The 21,516-nt window shown below is 46.3% G+C and overlaps 1 protein-coding gene across 2 annotated transcripts in view; it reads right to left on the minus strand.

Annotated features, from left to right (window-relative positions):
* Positions 1 to 16,275, minus strand: part of MED12L (mediator complex subunit 12L) — a 155,850-nt gene extending 139,575 nt beyond the window's left edge. For both annotated transcript variants that reach the window (XM_052803046.1, XM_052803045.1), the window contains exons 1-6: positions 16,061 to 16,275; positions 9,105 to 9,209; positions 7,049 to 7,240; positions 4,985 to 5,144; positions 1,544 to 1,713; positions 790 to 900 (exon numbers count right to left, since the gene is read on the minus strand). In XM_052803046.1, the coding sequence (XP_052659006.1) occupies positions 790 to 900; positions 1,544 to 1,713; positions 4,985 to 5,144; positions 7,049 to 7,240; positions 9,105 to 9,209; positions 16,061 to 16,159 (837 nt within the window). In that variant the 5' untranslated portion in view covers positions 16,160 to 16,275. The remainder of the gene's footprint in view (positions 1 to 789; positions 901 to 1,543; positions 1,714 to 4,984; positions 5,145 to 7,048; positions 7,241 to 9,104; positions 9,210 to 16,060) is intronic.
* Positions 16,276 to 21,516: the final 5,241 nt, after the last annotated feature.

Below are 21,516 nucleotides of genomic sequence, written 5' to 3' on the forward strand. Positions count from 1 at the left end.
AAACTTCATCTGCCCTCCAGGACCAGTTAGAGTAACAGAATCATTCTACCAATGCAAGCTAAGGATTATAAAGCATGAACATTTTGAAGGTGTTTATAAATTCCAAATGTGCAATATATTTCCCTAAATGTCCTAAGTAAAAATGTTTATATAGATTTTACCACCGCAAGTATTAAAATCGTTTAACACGTATGAATCACACTGTCCTTGTTTTGGCTGGGAGACAGTTAATTGTCTTCCTAGTAGCTGGTATAGTGCTATGTTTTGAGGTCGGTATGAGAAGAATGTTGATAACACTGATGTTTTCAGTTGTGGCTGAGTAATGTTTAGTCTGAAGTCAAGGATTTTTCAGCTTCTCATGCTGGAGGGGCACGAGAAGTTGGGAGGGGACACAGCCAGGGCAGCTGACCCAAACTGGCCAAAGGGATATTCCATACCATGTTAAGTCATGCCCAGTATATAAACTGGGGGGAATCGCTGCTCGGGAACTGACTGGGCATCAGTCAGTGAGCGGTGAGCAATTGCATTGTGCATCACTTGGTTTGTACATTCCAATCCTTTTATTATTATTATTATTGTCATTTTATTATTATCATTATTATTTTCTTCCTTCCTGTTCTATCAAACTCTTGACCTCAACCCACAAGTTTTACTTTTTTTCTGATTTTCTTCCCCAACCCACTGGGTGGGGGGGGAAGTGAGTGAGTGGCTGCGTGGTACTTAGTTGCTGGCTGGGGTTAAACCACGACATACACTTATACTGATATGGGCTTTAAAACATACATGTACCTGCAACATTAGCGGCAACAACAGCTTAAGAAGATCATCATCAGTGGGTCTGATTTTTTCCAAAACATCTAGTATCCATGTCAAATACTCATGTCTCTCGAGCATTCCTTCCTTAAAGGATTTAAAATAACACATCACATATTAACTGGGACCACTAGGCAAGCAGGTGTGTAATTACAAGTTTTATTTCATTTCTGGTAGCACAGAGCTACCACGACTCCCAACCACCACTACACGTGCAGGAACAAGGCACCATCACGGCAGCCCTAGGGACAGGGAAGCAATTGCATACAGCACCAATGATGCCTGCAGTTCACATTCAGCAGGCTGCCTGATTTACTGCTGACACATAGACTCCCTCCTGGCAACCCTTCTGCTATTTCTACCCTTGGGTAGAAACAACCAGAGAGTTATTCTGGGCTAGAACCATGTGGAACTGAACAGCCAGGCCACCACTCCAACGCCCAAGGCTTCATGTGCCACAGTGGCCTCAGCCTGATCCACATTCATTAAAAACACCCTTAAAAGATGGGATAATACAGAAGAGAGAATAATTGAGTACATTGCTGCAATCGCAATCAAGCACACTCAGCAAATCAAAGCTTTTTCAGCTAGCAAATCTTTAAAATAAATTAGCATTTACAATTTATGCAAGTCTCATGACAAAAGCTACCACTAAGTTCTAAAATGGAACTTTCCAAGAACGGTAACCTTAAAAAAAAAAAAAAAATCCATGCATTTCTTAAAGTATTACCTGAAACATATAAAATGACAATTTTTCATTATATTCCCACTGCTTCAGGGCTTGTTCCATCTCTTGAGGCATCACTACAGAGCTGTTGCCTTGGCTGGAAGTCGCATGATAAAACTCCGCAACCTTTGCCAGCTGCTCTCGAAGGTATCTGGTTATAATTTGAGTCCATTCTACAAAATATGTTTACAATTAGAATACTTCAGGTGATAAAAGGTTTATTTCACAGTGAGAATTGAAACAAACTTATATTGCCCTTGTCATCAAAAATACTCCAAAACATTAACCCACAGTTGCAGCACCTATTGCAAATTAATGGGCTTCTTATGTGCCTGTCCTGTGCATTGGTCTCAAAGCACAGATACTGTGAAGCGTGCAAGTAGCCTGCTAGCTTAGCATGACGTAAAAAGCACTGACACAAGGTATGCCTTTAGGGAATCACCTGTCTCTTTCATCAGATTTCAGCATTCAGCCACAAAACAGCTTTGAAATACGCAAAATAAATATACTTCATTACTTCCTTCCATCTGGACCTTTATTCCCCTCTTCCTTCCCGCTCCAAATATATCCAACATAAAATTCAGTGGGACTTTGCACAAGCAACGGGATACAAAACTGTTCTTTCTATAACCACTCTGAAACAGACAACTCCTCCAGATTTTTACTCTGACGAGAATGCAAAAGCTCAAGAGCATTTCTTGGGTCAGGGTGACCAGCACAGTGCAGAGGTCTGCAAGTAAGACTGATTGTCATTCCTTTGTCCTAGATAAGTCAGTAGGCGCTGTTCAGCAAATACACAAACCTACTAAAACATTATCAGCTTTTCTCTCTGCTTCAGCAGTGATTCTGTATTTAGGGTAACTTGGAGAAATTAGTGAACAAAAGTAAACTTGCTTGGTCATACACATAAGCTTTGGGAAAAGACGAATTTTAAGGAAGGCATTCTCTTAACAGTAACTGGAACAACCAAGGATATTTGTTAATATCTCAGAGACAAACATCTGACAGAGCTGTATTTAATCAGCATGCAGCATATTTTAGAAGAGCACACTCTTTTATGAATACATAATGCAGTTGCTTTGACAACCTAAGCCTGTTTACTGTCAGAGTTACAGGAACCACCACTCTCAAACACAACTATTTTCGCTGTTTACTACCCACCTCAGACTTCAGCTAACACGTTCATTCTTTTTTTTCCCCTTTGTATTTGTAGTTGGCAGTTCTGTCAACATATACAGACTATATGTTGAATGCTTTTCTATCCAAATCCACTGCAACTTCTGTATGAAGCTAGTGGGTTTTAGTGTTTTCACAGAGCAGTTTTAACTACATTTACTTCAAACATTCACTCACTTTTGGAAAAACAATTCCAAATTCACTACTTCAAGCCTATTTCATGTGACAGTATGAAAGAATAATTTTCCCAAAGCAGCTACCAGTATCTCTGTGCCACTGAGTTAGAAACAATACAACTGCCTTTCTGTTACCTGAGGCACAGACGTAAAACATTTTGGGAACTGTCAAAGGCTGCTCAGTAACCCACAGCAAACTTCTTCCCAGAAAGCTCTCAACAACCTTTGCAAAACAGGGAATTTGGACAGAGGACATAATCCTCAGTAACCTACCTCAGAGTACTCGCCACTAAAAGTCGTGGGCACCTCAGCCCACAGACGCTCTCGCCGGCTTCGTTCACCCTCGCGGCAAAGCGGGTGCCACCGCGGCACCAGCCTGAAGCAGAGCCAGAGCAGGAGTACCCGCCTGCCCTCCAGCACACACCACTGCCTTGCACCTTCCCAGTGAGCACCAACTCCTTTTATTTTAAAGAGCTACTACTCACAGCCAGAGCAAACTAGGTCTAGATCAATTTATCGCAACGGAGTAGACAACCCTACCTTTTCTCACCTCCTCCTTACTCCCCTTTCTCCCCCACTCCCAGATGACCAAGAAAGAAGGTGTTTGTTTTAACTACACCCTAACAAGTACGCATCCCAAGCAACGGAACAGCCCCAGTCTCGGTGCCCAGCATCACCACTGCAGTCTCCCAAGGAGGGGAGGGGAGCCACAGATGCTCCCTTATCACCAGCACGGCTACTCATGACAGATGAGGAAAGCGATCAGCCTGCTCTCACTGCCTGGTCCGAGCCTCCTGCTAGGGTATACCCCCAAAAATACTTAGGTCATTCAAGAGAACAGGGAAGACAACCCGAGAGGTTGGAGAGAGGGGCTGTTTCAGCATCCCTTGGTGCAAAGGGCAGAAGAGGAAGCTGAGAGAAGGAAAGAGCGAGTCACGCAGCCCCGCTCGGTAGTGCCAAAACAGCTCAAAAGAGCCTGAACCCATCCCGTGTCGGAAGGAGGAGTGGGGAACTGTGCTAATCTCCCACCCAAACAGCACTGACCTCACTACAGAGAAGCTAACCCCAGCACGGCAGCTCCCAGAGTTCATACACCAATGGAGGCACCAACCTGACCTGGTATCTGGCCAGGTGTCTCTTCTCCTTCTTGCCAGCTACACACATTGCCCCCCCCGCCCCCCCGCTCTCTGTCTCTAAAAATCAGACTGGTTTTTAAAAATATTTTTAGAACTATCACCAAAGAACAAGCCTAGGATGTATGTTAGAAAATTGAAAATATACTTCTGGGGCTTTAACTGGGAACTCAGAGTGAAAATGTGTATTACGAGTGTACAAATAATAAAAAAAACAAACACAAAGCAAAGTTTGAAAGAAACAACAGAACAAGTTGGCAGAAAGAGGTAGACTTTTCTCACAGCAGTCCAGAGATGCTGCTGAACAGCAGTGGATTTGTCTGTTCTGAGCACAGTTATTTTCAGGACAAAGAAGGAAAACATTTATTCCAGACAGAAGAGCTGTAGGTAGCATATGTAAACTGTGAGAGTAAAACTACAACCTTGATAATAGTTAAAGTACCTGTGAACACCTTAAAGGCATTCACCGCTTGACCCGCTGGCTTGGTGCCAGACGGTGTCATTTAAGGTTAGTACTTAAAATAAATACATTGCCACCTATGTTCTATTAAATAAGCTTTGAAATTCGCATTTCATTCCACACTTCTAAATTAGCAGTTCTATTCATTCCCCAGTAACATTTATCTTAGCGCAGTCTTTGCCACTCCTGCAGCCCCACAGAGACTGGTGTCCATGGTGAAGACGCAGCACAGTCAACTCCTCAGATGCTGAGCCCGGAGATTTAGGGAGGAATCAGCTGGGAGAAGAAGCAGCCAACAGAGCAGTATTTATGCTGCATGGCTCTTTGTACTCTTTGACACACATTTCTAAACAAAACTGATTTAAAAGAATTTTTATTCCCCTTCCCACTACAAAGATTCCTCTCTGGACGCCTAGTAACACCAAAGCCATGAACAAGAGGAGCAGGCCCCTTCAGCTATTATTATTATGCATTTAGACATTAGGAGATGTTTATTTACCAATATTTGGGTCTGTGGCCTGGCGTTTCTTGATTTTAGCTTCAGAAATAGCAGCGTAGTAGGCACATGTCATTTTGATCAGCCATGCCGCTCGCAGCAGTGGCACAGAATATTTTGCTAAGTAAGCAAAAACATCTTCTTTTTTACTGAGAATAGGAACCTGAAATGAAACACGAAGCAAGTTATAGCACACAGTCCAAACAGCAGCTGGCACCTGCAGGTGAGCCCAGGCCTCCTCCGCTCAACCCCACGCCACCTGGAGAGCGGGAGACCTCTTCGCCAACCTAGGAACCCACTACACTGACAACACCCATTGTCTAGACACACAGAAACTGAGAGACTTGACAAAAAAGAGATGCTGTCCCACACTTCCCCCAGGTTTCATCTGGAGCATCCTTTTCCCGCTCAGAGATGCCTGCAGGGCCACTAGCAAACCTCTCGACACAACCAAAGACATCCACAGTACAGAAAGAGTCCTGCAAGCTGACCCTCAGAACCTCTGGAAAATGGACATACATCAAGGTTTTGGGTGAGGGTTCAATTACACAGACACTGCCAGTTACATGGGTGCCCCTGGTTCAGAGGAGTCCGTAATAACCAGAGCACACCAGGGAAACACAGCCTGGCCAGCTAATACTGCCTGCACTGGCCACGCACACAATGGGGCTGGTCCCACAAGACCTCCAGGTAAAGAGTCACCCTGTTTGGTCACAGCAATCCTTACACCTTTCTGCATAAAGGTAGAATAACTTTAAAATGCATTTTTAAAGCAATATATATGAGAACGAGACATTTCATACCCAGTGGAGACAGAAAGGAGTGGAGGCACAAATGCTACGCTTACTATCCCCTACCAAAAAAATCCTCATTACTCCTTCAGGCATACTCAACCTTTCTAACAGAGTGCCTGGAGAACAAAGGTGCATCAATGCTGAAGAGAGCAGCAAACAAAGCGCTGACCCATTGCTGTAATGCTCTTCAGCAGTCAGTCTAGGGACTCTACAGAATCAGTTTCAGTGTACTTAACATGCTTATTTACTGTTATCAGCAGGTTTATAAATCTGGTTATTTAAAAAAAAAAAAAAAAACTTAAATCATGAAAAGAAAACTCTCTAGCAGTTCTAGTCACAAAGTTAACCTCTCAGAAAGTTAGGGGGAAACTTCAAGGTGATGGCGTGCTTGCCACAGCAAAGCTCTTGTTTTTCTGGTGGCTCTGTTGGTGGCAAAGCAGCACACAATCTCCACCAACTGCATAGCAACAGACCAAAAACTGCTGAAACGTGTACCTTCTGTTATTTTGATCCATTTATGCTCAATAGTCTTGGAATAAGAATTTCCTATTTCAGTTCAATTTATACTCAGAATAACTCCCAGATACTGTCAGATTAGCTGCTTGTACACAGAGCTTCAGGAAAGAAAGGCATGAATAACAGCCCCTTTGCTACTGCGTTCTAGACACCACCTTGGATGAGTTTTAATGACCACTTCAAATTTATCTCGTACTGCTGTTCTTAACAGCACGCAGTGTCCAAAAAGATAGCTCAGAATTGCCTTTTCCAGTTACACAAAGACTGCTACAAAGCATCAAGAATTCTTCTCCTTAATTGGAAACTTAAACACAACTAATAAGACCCTTTAACGAAGACTGTTAATACAAATACAAATTTAAATGTGAAAAGCATGCAAAGGAGTTGGAGTTAACAGGCAGGTTCTTTTAAGAATGCATCAGCTTCCTAGCCTTTTATCTCCTTGCCAGACACAAGAACTTCTGTAAACTGTTCCTTTGCTTGAGAAACAGACCCTTGAAGTGAAGCGTACAGGCAAAGAATCTGGCTGTCAATAAGATAAACATGCCTGAGCTGAAATATAGTCATTCAGAGGAACTTTTCCCCAGTTAGATCAGAAGTTCCCCTTTGCCCAGGTACCCTACTTGCAGAGGGGGAACACGCTGCACAGCAGCAGCTGCCTCCAGCACCATTCCACATCCAGCACGTTCAGATAGACTGTCCTATTCTCACAGCCCAATCCAATATCCAAGAAATAGAGGAAGGAGTTTTTGGATACCTTTTTTGCTAAAAGAGTCAGTGGTTTACTTCCTGCTAAATCTGTGAACCAGTTGTGAATTGCACTCTGGGACCGAGCAGTAACCAGCCAGTAGTTGTCTTTGGCATTTACTTGTGGTTTCTTCTTTCCTGTGTCCTGGAAAGTGTTAAGTTTTAGCTTTTCCGCTAGTATGCTGCTAAAGTAAGCGCCAATCTGGTGGGAAAAAAAGCAAAACGTATATGACAACCCAGTAAGTAAGCATCTATGGTACATTAATGCACGACAGATTTCCATTTGAATAGATGTAGTCATCACTCTAGCCCAGGCTATCAATCTAATAAGATTACACTTTAATTCCCTACAGCTAGGAGATGGGGATTCATGATGTTAAGCACCCGTGCAACACTTCTGCATCGTCACTGTAGAAGCTGCAGGTCAGCAAAACCAAGCCAAAGATGACCAGGCCTCAGAGATAGCAGAGATGCAGCTGCCATTTCGGACAGGTCCCTGCGAACGAATGCCCAGAGCCACATCCCTCCAGCAGATGAGGGTCTCAGATTTAGGCCCCGATTTAGTGTATCCTAAGAGTGCCTCGGAACATTCCTCCCCTTCTACACTTCACCATAGCATGGAAGTGCGTAAATGAACGCTTTTCACTTCTATTTAGAACAAACTACACTGTCACAAGAACGGCATGCATTGTCTTTCTGTCATCAGTTACCGCAGGCAAAACTTCAAAGATTCAGGTAAGCTAGGAAGAGTTCTGACTTCTATTCAAAACACCTCCACTACCACTCGATACCTCCAGAATGAAAAGCTTTGCAAGATTTGCTTCCCCAGTATTTTCAATCCCAAAACAGCAGGGGAAAAAAAAAAAAAAAACAACCCAAAACAGTAGAGGTTTTACTCTCAATGTAAGCTTATTTCCTTTTCAAAACTACTATAACAGAAGTTAGTTTTTAGGCCTGTCAGTAAGAATGTTTGATTTTCTAATAAATATATTCATAGCTGGGTAATTTTAAAACATATGAAAAGCTTTTAGGAGATATTGAACTTATTTTGGTAATTCTGCACTTGAATCTTCCAAATAACTATAAGCACTTCCTTGTGAATTTCTGTTTTACTTTTCAAACAGTTAGGTTCAATAGTCAAAACACGAATAATTAAAATATAAGACAGAAAGTGCCTGCAGGTAACAATTCTAGAAAACAAAATCAGAAAAGTATAACAGGAAAACCTTTAACATTTCAACAATAGCAAACCTGTCATTTACTTGTATCTCTTCTTCTGCTAAAATAAAAGAGCATCACTGTATAAGTAAATTCGCATTTTCCAATAAGCTGTAAAAAGTTATATATTTTAAAAGTCCAACAGCAGAAAATTACTTTGTCTGAAAACATTTTTATAAGCTTCTTGATAACACTCCTTCAAAACCGTTTCTTCCTGCTTTCACAACAGGAAAAAAAAAAAAAAGAGAGAGTGCGTGAATCTGGACAGATCCCTCAAAGAAATATGGGAATTTTTTTTCTAAACAGCTATAATTTTCAATTTGGAGAATAGTAACTAATATTTTAGTCATTTTTATTGCTCTTTTGTATCTCACACTTCGACTCTCAAAAAACCCCACAGGAGAGCTAAACCAAATCCCACTAAACAATCCAAGAATATATTTCCAAGAGACCTGGACCACAGTGACCAGTTTCTCCTGGCAGAAAACAGCCTGATGAAAGAGATACAAGACCAAAGCAACCTAAAGATGTGGAAATACTAGGGACTTCCAGGGAAGGAATCACTACTGTCTTTGTACATGAAGCAATTAAAAGAAAAGGAGCAAAATTAATGTCTCCTCTACAATGACGTGTGCTAGTTACGTTTTGTTCTTGGCATCCATGTTTTCCTCCGAAGACTGATAACAGTAGGTAGCAGAAACATAGCTCCGCATTCTTGTATTAGTTCTGTAATTAGCTTTGATACAAAGACTTCCAACTAGAAAGCAAAGCAGTCAAGAACGAAGTACAACCCCTGCCAACTTGGTTCATTTCAGTGAGTATACTCAGACTGAAAAGCCCTGTCTTACCTTTGAGGCATTAATGACAATATTTCTAGCAGATCCATGCTCATCTCCAGAGAAGGCAGGCTGATTACTGAAGCCTTGCTTTACGTTCACTGCAGTAAGTTCATCCTGCAAAGAGTGTTTTAAGGGAAAAAAAATGAAATTACAATTTAAGAAGTCACATCATTCTGAGAAGCATGTTTTTATAAAGAAAATTTATTTATTTGCTAGCATGCCAGACTCTGCATTCACCTGAACACTCCAAGCACTTTGCACCTTCACAGGATTTCAGCGAAGGGGAACACGATGCCACCCCTACGCTCCAGTCCCCATTAAGCATTTGCCTTACTACAGGCTTCAAGGCCATAACGTGATAAGGATGCCACTTGTTTTGCTGAAAGAGGAATGCTGCCCTTGAGAAGGGGCGCGGGAAACAAGGCCTCGGCAGCCTTCGTAAAACCCGGAGTGGTCCCCAGCACCCAGCCCTAAATCCTCCTCACGAAAGCGGTGCCAGTCACCAGCTGGGATCGCTGGAACCAGCCGCATCGCTCCGTAACAGAACGCTGCTGCACACCCCTCGTCACCCCCAGACCCCACGTGTCCCTTCCCCCAGCACGAAAACATTTTTGCATCGTTGTTTTGCTGAAGTTTAAAACGTTGGTGGCCCCACAACCATCATTTGGGAATATCTGCTGAAATAAGAAACAGACCACCTCTAGCAGAAACAATTTCAAGTGAACATCTGTCCCTGTTGCAACTAAACCCACTGCTTCTGGAGTTACTTTCGCAGTGGAAGTATTACTAGTCTCCTACTACATTATCAACACACCTTCATTTTGCTGCTTATCAGTATTTAAGCAGGCTTAGCTGGATCCCATTTGCAGCAAGAACGCAGAATGGACAGAAGCGGGGTCAGTAGCATGAGGGGCAAACACATACCCGAGCCTCCACAAATGCAGAATATAACTTCCAAGTGAGCCCTACCCTTCCCTGTCTTCGCTCTGTAATTTCACCAAAGTTAATATTCTTCCATGGAGGCTGCGCAGTTTATTCACTTACTCAGGATCACGTGCCTGTCAGACTGAGGTTTACCTACACCAGATGAATGGGAACTTGGCTTGTTTGTTTTTCTTCATCTCCCTCTGAAGAGGAGGCACAGATCTCCCCCAGTGAATCAGTTACTTGCCACCAAAGGTAATCCACACAAGCTCAAGTGGTCCACGGACCACTGGTAGTGGGTGAGATATTGGAACAGTCCCCGAGATGACTGTGAAATAACCTATGAAAACAAAGAGCAACTGCCATGCAACCAAGCAAATAAAATAGGAGAAAATAAAGTTAAGAATGTCACAATTTTACTAGAAGATTTTATTACTAGTTTTGGACAACATGTCTCCCCCAAAACAGCGACCTAGAAGCTTCCATTTGATTTATTCTCATACGCTTTGCAATGCATTTCACTTTTCAGTATTTTCGCAAAGTTTGGGAGTAACGCGGGAGACAGTAATGTATTTAGAAGAAATCTAAGCTCTCTAGGGTTTATGAAGTTAGCCAGCCTCATCTGAATTTTAAATGAAATCAACAAGAAGTGCTGGAACACTCCTCCACCCACACTATCCCCAAGACAGCCTTGAAAACACAAATAAAGGCAGAGATGAAAGTGATCAAAAAGATTATAAGCAAATAAATACAAGGTAAATGGCAAACAGATGGAGATATATGTTACTATTAGTGCCATTTCCACAGTTGACCCCAGTTCTGTTATCTTTAGACTTCTCCTCCTTTGAAAAAAGCTGTAGAGATATCATTATGCTGAAAATAACTAAGAACCGTATGTTGTACTGCTGTATCTACCACTACTGTAGGAACAAGCTGCGGATGGACTGACAACACAAACACATCAGTGTTTTGGTTTTGTCTGGCTCGGATCATTAGCTCAGATCTCTCCCTGCCTTCAGCAGTAGTTCAGAAATTTTAAACACGGAACATAGTGCAGTTGCATAACCAAACACCGACTAGAAATGAAGACATGTCATCTGTGAACACAATGCACAGAGATACCTTTACAAACAAATTAACAATAAAATGGATGTTCAGAGGAGCTCTCATTACATCTCACTCACGCCAGCTCCATTAACAGCTCAGGGTCATTTTCTAAGAGCACAGCTGTCCCCTAGCAGAGGGGGAAAGCTTCCTGGACAAACAGGCAGGAACACCAGCACAGCTAAATTGTACAATACTGAAGGTACCAGGGTTAAGCCCGCTTTCGCTTGGCTTGATTTGCAAGCCCTCTCCTAATGACAGGCACAGCAGCACCGCACGCTGCTGTCACTAAGTGACGCGCTCTGCGCTGCAACACGCTGGATCCTCTGGGCTCCTGCAGGGATGTCAAGCTTCCTTTCAAAATGTCAAGCAGGGCCCCAAGTGAGCCAAATCAAGGCTTAAAACCCTTTTGCAATTTTAAATAGCCAAATGAACATTCAGGCCCAAATTGCGTTGTTTCAGAAAGAATTTTAATTGTTTCGTGTGGGATATTCAAGACCCACCGACGTATCCGCAGCACTACTCGGTTTGTGAACACAACACGTACAGATGGATATCTTTACAGAAAGCAAGCCCGACAAGTTCAGACCGATGTTCACAGGAGCTGAGCAGCGTCAGCTCTGCCAGAAGTCAGACCCCAACTTCAGACTGCGTGCGTTGTTTCACTCCATCGCAGCTGTGACCGGCAACGCGTGTTCAGAGGAGGCCACCGGTAGCACTTACCCAGCCAGCTGCAGTCAGGGCACTCAAACTAGACCGAGAACGAATGAACCAACTGTTCGGATCAAGCATTGAGGCGTTACTGTTGGGTGTTCTGGACTGTGTAATTCCGTATTAATTTGCTTTTAATTAATAGGAATGAGCTCTCTCAACTTAAGCATCCTCCTGCTTCCTTATTACTGCAGTAACACTTGCTTACTGCAGCACCAAGCCAGTAAGAGGAAAAGCAGAAAGCTAATGATGTATAAAGGTTTTGGAAAAACTAGGAACTGGCCAGTTTATTCTGACATCTGAGCTGAGCAAACAGTGTAGAGAGCTATACCAGCACTATCTGACAGTCAAAACCAAGGAATTTTTGAAAGACATTCTTTTTCTCCCTGACCTCAAAAACTTCCTTCAGAAGATAATTTTAAAAGAAGTCCCTATTAAACTCACAAAAGCAGCAAAACGGATCTTTTTAACCAGTCATTACTTTTAGATCCTCCCACGTGCTCCATCTTTTGCTTCGTGTCTCTCTATTACAACAGGGCACCTACTTTCAGCAGCTTGGAGCAACCCAGACCCTCAGCAGGAAGGTCCAGGATTTCAACCTGTGGTGCAGCTGCTGCAGCATAAACCTTCCACTCACGCTCAGCTTACACTACCGAATGTTGGGCTTGGTTGGAACAACGAGATCAAAAAGTAACTCCCTAAAAGAGACAGTATAAAACACTGTGCCAGTTACAGATTATTAAACAAGCTATATTTCACGATGAAGAGAGGAATAACGATATTTAGAGGAGCTTTTCCACTCCAAATCAACGGCTCAGAAGCCACAAGCAAGGATTAGCCATACCCAACAGCCAACCACAGGCAAAAGCAAGTTTCGCCAGAGACTAGGAAGATGATGTACTGTTATAAACAGAGACTGAGAGGGCCCAGGAAAGACTCCCAAGTGGCATAGAGAGGACAACACTGGAGACGCCTTTCTGGCAGAAATTTCAACTGCTTTACCCATCCTACCAGTGAGAAGGTGGTCTGGGCTACTGGCAATTGTAGACATTGGAGAATTGAGCCTTGGAAGGGTCAAACCCTGTGCACTATGTGTGGAGAAGGCAATGAAATTCCTGCAGTCTGAAGGCTATTTCTCAGCATAAAATGATGTTGATTGTGCTTTTTTGTGCTTTGAAACCGAATTCAACTGAAGTTAAAAGCATTACTCATGAGTAAAATCATCAGGATCTGGCCCTGACGATATGGTACATTCAGTGGTTATATCTGTGGCTTATAATAAGCACAATTTGCATTATATTTTATCCATCTTAGGAAGACCTTAACAATTTACAGCACAGGAAGTGTTAGAAAAAAAGCTGATTCTAACACCTGCCTTCAGATGCTCTTGCCCAGGCATGTTTCCAAACCTACCTTTTGCTCCGCAATCAGCAGCAGGGATTGCTGATTATACAGCATCCTGGTTTCAGCTGGGAGAGAGTTAATTTTCTTTCTAGTATCTAGTATAGTGTTACATTCTGGATTTAGTATGAGAAGAACGTTGATAACACTGATGTTTTCAGTTGTGGCTGAGTAATGTTTAGTCTGAAGTCAAGGATTTTTCAGCTTCTCATGCTGGAGGGGCACGAGAAGTTGGGAGGGGACACAGCCAGGGCAGCTGACCCAAACTGGCCAAAGGGATATTCCATACCATGTTAAGTCATGCCCAGTATATAAACTGGGGGGAATCGCTGCTCGGGAACTGACTGGGCATCAGTCAGTGAGCGGTGAGCAATTGCATTGTGCATCACTTGGTTTGTACATTCCAATCCTTTTATTATTATTATTGTCATTTTATTATTATCATTATTATTTTCTTCCTTCCTGTTCTATCAAACTCTTGACCTCAACCCACGAGTTTTACTTTTCTTTCCCCTATTCTCTCCCCCCTCTCACTGGGTGGGGGGAGTGAGTTGAGCAGCTGCATGGTGCTTAGTCACTGGCTGGGGTTAAACCACGACAACAGAGAAAGTATGTGCAAAGCAGTGTCCAACGTCCAAAGAAAACATATTACAGAAAGACAAGGAAAGCCAATTCCTCCTAATGTTTCTCTTTTAGAGCAGTATCAGGTGTTAAAAGCAGCCCCAGCAGGTAACTGCATTCAAGCAGAAGCTATGTGCTGCGCAATTTGAAGACTTCCCTTCTGTCACCCCCTTATTTCTGCAGAGAGCGTTCGGCACACAGGGCACACGCCAATGCTCAGGGGTGAAGCCTTACCCCAAGCTTTTCACCAGGGGACCCTGCGAAGGATGCAGATTTCCACCTGGTGCTCAGGGGAACAGGCTCTGCAGCGTGAGAGCCCAGGCTCCCTGGAGGTGCTAGCTCCTAGCAGAGAGGGAATTTAGAAAGGCAGAGGGTGACAGTTGGCAACACCAACGTCACCAGACAGCCCATTCCCACCTCTGCTAGGACCTGTAACTCCGCTTTTGTCTCCTTTTTCAAACGACAGACAGACTTCACTGACCCAAAGGCTGGAACAACACAGGACTGACTGTGTCCTGTAAATGCCCCGTGCAACACACACTAACGCTGCCCGTACACACGTGGAATGAAGACTTTCCCCAAGCCACATTTCAATCAATTACATTATGGCAAATAACAATGACCCTGTTGCAGTTATTTTCTACTTACTAATGCACCCATGTAACATATTTTAAATATTAACCATCTGGGCACTTGCCACTTCCATTCTTATTGTAACCGGCTGCATATTTATAAATGTGTCTGCAAGAATCAATCCACCACCTGACTAAAAATATGCAACAGTCCAGAGCTAAAAATTCATCTCCATACATTGTCATAGCTGAGTTCAGATGCAGTTCTGCAAGCCTGGTCACGATCACGCATAAAAAATACACGTTGGAGAATTACTTCTAGTTACCGTAATCACCAAGTTTGTAAGTATGATGAGTAGCGGCGTAAGGGTGAAAAGACAGAAAGATGCTAGAGGTCAAAAAATTGAGGCATGTCTCAAAGGATTAGGAAGGGACTTGAATACGCATCTTTTATCGCGTGTTGTCCAAGCCCCGCTCCGCCAGCGCTGACCAACAGTCGCTCTCTGACGAGCGCTTGCCAGCCTATGTGGAGCAGATGATAACGCTCATACACAGCTAACAAATTACCCTGAATTAGCGTCCTTTCCGGAAGCCTCACAAGAAAACAACAGACTGGGAAGAGAGCAAAGCACGAAGAACGCTGCATGGCTGCCCTGCCGTACTCGCTCCATTTAGCTGGAGTTCATCCTCTAGACGCGTCAGACCGATGACTTCTACAAGCACCGAATTCACCGGGACGAAGACGGCCAGGAACACCAGAAGAAGAGGACGTCCCAGACCAACCACGCGAGGGGCAGGATACCTGGCGCACACGGCTTCGTGCACGAGTCACAACCCAGCATGCGAGGCAAACCTCAGGGAGACCCGTTGACTTTGCTGGGAGACATCCCGGTCACGGAACCGAACCGGAGGCTTCTTCCCCCCACCTCTGCAGGGCCGGTGGGCGGCCCAGAAGCGAGACCGGGAAGCCGGGCCAGGGAGAGCCCACGACCGACCCCGCGGCCTCGCCGGACGCGCCGGCCGTGTCACAGCGCCCGCCCGAACTACACGCTCGCCACCGGCACCGACCAACAGCGGTTCTCCGCCGGTTCGGTTGCGGCACCCGGGAGCGGGACAACCGCAGCCTGACGCAAGAGCACGAGCTGCAGCCCCGCTCGCCCCTGCCCTGCAATTTCGGTCGGACACGTCTCCCGACCTCCGGAACCCTCCGGCCCTTTCGCTCCTCTGACCGCGGGTCCCCGCTGCCGGGTCCCAAGCACGGGTGGGCAGCCCGGCAGGCCCACGCTCGCCCTCCGGGCGGGCCGGGGGTGCCCCGGGCCCCTCCGGGCAGGTGGCCCGGCCCCTCCGCCCTCACGGCCGACCGCGCAAGGGCGAGCCCGGCTGCCGGCCGGGCCGCGGGGCGGGCGCCGAGGCCGAGGTGGAGATGGCAGGGAGCGGGACCGCCGCCCCCCCGCCTCGCCGCAGAAAATGCAAGTCAGCGGGCGGCTCCGCGGCCGCCCGGCGCCGCTCAAAAGTTTCGGGGGAGGCGCCGGGCCGGGAGGGAGACGAGGGCGGCGGCCCAGCCGCGGGCGGCGGGGGGGGGGGGGGGGGGGGGGCCGGCGGCCGGGCCCCGGCGCCGCGGCGCGGTCTCACCTCCTTCTGGCGCGGGTCCTGCGGGTAGACGTCGGGCGGCCCCAGGCGCGGCCGCTTGAGCGGTCTGTGCTCATAGCTGAGGAGCCCGAAGGCGGCCATGATCGCTCATGTTCGCCGGCGCGGCGGGCGGGCGCTGGAGCGGGCTCCGAGCGCCAGGGAGCAGCACTCGGCGGCTCGCCCCCCGCCTCACCCCCGCCGCGCCGGGGGCGGGCTGCGCGGCGCGGCGGCGGCGGCGGACGGGGGCGGTGCGGCCCGGCCCACCCTGCCCCGCTCCCTCCCGCGGCAGGTGCCGCTCCGAGCTGCCCCCCCCGCCCCCCCCACGGGCACGGCCGGCGGCCCCCGCGCTGCCCACCGCACCGCAGCGGGGCCGAACGCCGCGCCGGGCACAGCGCTGGCGGCCGGGGAGACCCCCCCGCCCCGGGGGACGGCGAGGAGGGCAGCGGAGCCCGCCCGGCCTGGCGGGGGAAGAGGCGCCGGGGACAGCCCTCCTCCGCGGGGAGGGGAGCGGAGCGGGCGGCCGCGCTCCCTCCGCGCCCCTTCCAGCCGCAGGGGCGCAGCACCCGCGCCGTCACCCTATCGTCGGTTCGCGTTCTTGCTATCACTCATGGTAGCGGATAAATAATCCACTCGGGAAAATAACCGCCCGCTGCGGACGAGGCAGGTCGGCCCATCCTCGGGCGGCGAGGAGGCCGGCACCCCCGGAGCCGGCCCCGCCGCTCCAGCGCAGACCCTCGTCTATCCCGGGACGAGTTCCAGGTCCCGGGTGCGAGCTGCCCTGCGCAGCTGGCGACGAGGGTGCAGCAAAGCCTCCCCACCATGTTCCGCCCGCCCGCCCCACTCCGCTCCCGCGGCGCCGGGCCGAGCAGAGGAGCGCAGGGCCCCCGCTCCCTCTCGCTCCGCTGCCCGGGGTCTGCGAGGGATGCTGAGCCCGCTCCCGGAGGGACCACCGACTCGGGAGAGGCGCGGTGCTGCTCCGTCAGCAGTGACCACGGCCCCCCTGGGGCTGCAGCCTTGGGGGGGGCCCTGGGCGAGCGGCTGGGTCCATCCCCGTTCGGCTGCAACAGAGGGATGCTGCTCCGGCATCCCCAAAGGATGCTCCCAGGCAGCCACAGTGCCACCCCAGCGGGTCCGCCGATCCCTGTGGATCAGCCAAGCGGGACAGGAAACGTGGTGTCAACGGAGGTACGGTTTCGCATTAATGAATCTTCAAAACAAAAGTAATACAACATTAAAGCTTTAGGGTTCCTCCCTTCTCCAGCGTGCGGGTGGATGCCCTGTACTCGCCGGCCTTCCTGAAATGGGGCCCCAGTCTCGGCCGCAGCCTGCAGTTAGTGTCCTGCTACGCAGAACGGACTCCCCTCTCTCAGTACAGGTGCCAGCTCCTTAGGTAGTGGAGTGGTAGGTGCGTTCCTGTATTAGCATTACAGCAAGCAAGCACGGAAGCTTTTTCTTTTCCCCTTTCTACCCATTACTTGCACCAAATCCTCTCCTTGTGCTATATCTCTGGGACAGTACAAACAGGAGGTACTTTGGAAATACAAGATTAGACAGTCAGTTGCAAGTAAGCCTAAATGAAATTAACAGCACTCTACAAATGAGCTTATGTTCAAATTTAGTACCGACAAGAACAGGAAATACAGGCAAACCACATTTCTTCTGTCTCTAAGCAATTCTCTAATCAAACCACAGATAACTTAAAAGCTGAGGCTGAACTGGGCAATAGCAATAAAGTAGGATAGTGATGCCCTACACTGTCTCATATTTGTTCATACACCTTCTATATAAATCTTTGTCACTTTTTTTTACTGAATTACTTTTTGTGCATCCAGCTGTGTTGTTCACCAAAGGCAAGGATCAACAAGTCTGAGATCTTCAAACTTTAAAATCTACCTCTGAGATGCCTTCCTTGCCAGGTTTATCAGACTTTGCAGGTGATCCAAGGGCACGCTCCAAAGACCAGCAGTGTTTGTCAGCTCTGTTCCTTCATTCCATCAGTAGGTAAAAATGCTTCAGAGCTTTTCATAAGTTACACTGGCACACTAGATCAGTTGTGATCCCTGGCTTTGGGAAGGTTAATATTGTGCATATTTTAAGATAGTGTCATTACATTTTATTCCCGAGACTGTCAAACACATCTTGATATATTTAAACACACAGAGCCTAGTCTTTTGGTGGTTTTTGTCACACAGAATGGTCTGACAATCTCATACTGGCACTCGCTGTTCTGTGTTGATTTGCTTGCATTTCACAGCACCTCTGTAGTGCAAGTGTCCCAGCAGAGACTGGCCCCATGAAGTCCATAGATCAGGGTTACAGACCTGGCTATATATTTGCACTATCCACTGCTCCAGTCCTCAGTTCGGTCACTGTTGTTTGGGAAGTCCAGGTTCAAATCCAGAGTTCTTTAAACCCTCAAGCCTGCAAACATTCTGATCTCGAGTTTTAGTTTGGTTTTCTCCAGCAACCCTGCCAGGGGAGCCAGGTTCGGCTGAGCTGCCTCTGTTCAGAGAGTAACAAGTATTTCATGTCACCTTTGGTCAAGTGAGTAGCACCTTAAGCCACCACTTTAGTACAGGAATTTGAGGAATAAGCTCTGAATAAGGAGGAATGGAAAATACCAGTTCATAGCATGTTTTTTTACCATCATGACTAAATTTTTGTCATTTGCTGTGACTTTGCTGATGCTAGTTAAAAATAGAGGGTAACTTCTGAAAATATTGCATTAATTATTGGTTACATGCTTTCTTCAAGGACATCTCTCATTTTTAACATCGCAAGTCTACTCAGTGCTCATGGTAGTGAGGGACAAATGGCACCACTCATCTGGACCATGGCTGACTCCAGCCAACATGCAAACTTCCCGCAGGTGTTTCTGCTAAAACACACATCACTGTGGGTTCTCATCACTCCTGGTGTTTTCATCCTGAACATTTCTACAATCAAGGATGGCCTCTGGTAAATTGACATCAACTCTACAGCAGTTGTGACATGGTGGAAGAGAGCAGAATGTCATCAGCATTGGTTCTACATATATCACAAATCATTACGTGACTGGATATACAGAGGTTTTCATCCATAAGAGTTATAAAATCCAAATCTCTTACAAAACTTGGTGGCAGTTTTGGAGGTCCTCAAGTCTTTTTCTACTCTGTCCTTACCACAGGATAAATCTAATTGATAAAATTAAAAATAAAAATGTCCATTTGACTGCAATGATTGACAAAGATCAAGTTAGCACAGGACATTTTAATCTCTGTAAGAAACAGTATGCCAATACTGCTTTCCAGGTGCATGTACACAAGCCACTGTTCTTCATCTATCTGTACCTCACCTTGCATATTTACTCTTAAGTATCATAAACTGGGCTTTAGGCAGCTGTGGGAGAAAAAAAAAAAAAGGAGGTGGTTCTTTTCCACTCCTCACTTAATGGGCATTTGCTCTCATCAAAAATACCTAGTTCAGTGCATTTTTCACAGTGGTTGTTCACCTCACACACTGTTGACCTGCACTGGTTGCTAAATGCAGAGTCAGTGAACGGGAATGGTACATAGTGCTGCTCACTCTGGGGACCGACTGAAGGAGGAGCGGAACATCCGCAATTGCAACCGAAGTCGCATGGATGGCCGCATTTTATACATCACCACTAGTACTCACACGACATCGTGTTATACTTACAACAAAAAATGAAACGAATTAGTTAATCATCATACAAAACTCCAGTGACTCAGGTTGAGAAGTATAATAGTCTATTTCTTTAAATTTAGGGAGTTTTAAAAGACTTAGTGGTTGAGAGATAATTTGAGGAAAAAGTGCATCAATTACAATTTTAAATCAGGCCTTTTCAGGAACAGCTACACAGGAGCAGATAACACCAGGTTAAACAGGGAGAAGACTACCAAGCCCTCTACAAGGTAATGGCACAGGTGGAAAAGCCTCCCGAGACTGTCATTATGCCACTGTACAAACACAGCACAAGAGACAAGACCCCTATATAGCTCAGTAGCCAAATAGTCAACATTGTCTGATAATATAGCCTCACCCTAATTTTTTTTTTTTTTTTAGCTAAACAGCAACAACAGTCTTTCCTTTATCTTTTTCATCGTATGCAGGCCTGAAGGGAGAAATGGGTATTTAGGGGGACAGGAATGAAAACATTCTATGAGCAATCCTCTTGCAGAAAAGCTGGGACCAAAGAGCAGGACAAAGAGGGAGCAGCAACCGGCCAGGATTTGGGGAGAGGCCCCAGGGTGCAGCGTTGCTCTGCAGGGACACGGGACGAAGGAGCTGAAACCTGACGCAGGGCAGGGAGGAGCAGCAAAGCCCCAAGCAGCCGGCATACGGCAGCGATGGGGACAACCAGGGACTCCGAAGCCCGTCTGAGCCGGAGCGGAGAAGGGCAGTCATTTCCAATGTTGCAGGGAAAAACTAACAGATTTAGTAACGTCTTGGACATATGGGATGGGAGAAAGGACTCGAGCGAGATGAGCAAGCTGAAGAGGAAGGCTCTTCTGCGGTGAATGGGATGGGACTATCAGGCAAAAGCTGAGGCTGCAACACTGGTCACGATGCTGCACGATGCACTGCTCACAAAAGGAACAGCCCAACACTCGGGCCAGGAATTATCATCTCGGTCACTGCAGCAATTTTACAATATTCCTTGGCTACTTCTATTTGGTTTTTAAGCTCACCCTTGACAAGCGACTCACCTAAGTCTTGCTTCTAGTGCGATATTACCAGAAAGTGGGGGATCTAATGCTTCTGAGGGAAGAAACAAATGTTTCCATTTCCCCTTTTTATCTTGTGATTTCATGCATCTTCTTTGCTCTTGTCATACATTCAAAGCAGTATTCGTTGTGGTGGAGCACACAGCATTTGCAATAAAATATTTTCTGTGATCAGATACCTCAGCTTCATTTTTTCAGTTAATTATCCATTAGTAAATAACCCAATAATTACCCATTTGGTAAATAACGCACTATTTGCTTCATGTGCTTTAGAAGACAGAAGGTGTTACAAAAAACTGTCAAAAGTTCATCGAAGGAGACCTTCTTTTCTAAAACTGCCAGTCTTTAACATCAGAGACCATGAGCTTTTTTTTTCCTATACTTGTTTGATAAACACAGTACCCCAGATACCAGGAAATATTATTTTAACCACCCAGAAAGCAATATTGTGTTACTGTGCAAACAAACAAAGAGACCCTGTCAGATGCCTCCTGAGTGTTCTCTGCAGAATTCACAGCTGGATTTAGGAAGGTACTTGTACTGCCTGCCAAGGCACATATTAACTGAATTGTTTTCAAACAAATACAGTCAGGATCCATAGCTGATAATGAAGGTTCCGAGAAAAAGTTACTCCAGGGCAAACTCCAGGACAATTCTTCACTCTAATTTCTAGCTTGTCTATGCACAGTGTTACCTCCAGCCCAACCTTACCTCTGCTATCTTCACGCCACA

Source organism: Harpia harpyja, chromosome 12 (genome assembly GCF_026419915.1).
Source record: "Harpia harpyja isolate bHarHar1 chromosome 12, bHarHar1 primary haplotype, whole genome shotgun sequence".
NCBI lineage: Eukaryota > Metazoa > Chordata > Aves > Accipitriformes > Accipitridae > Harpia > Harpia harpyja.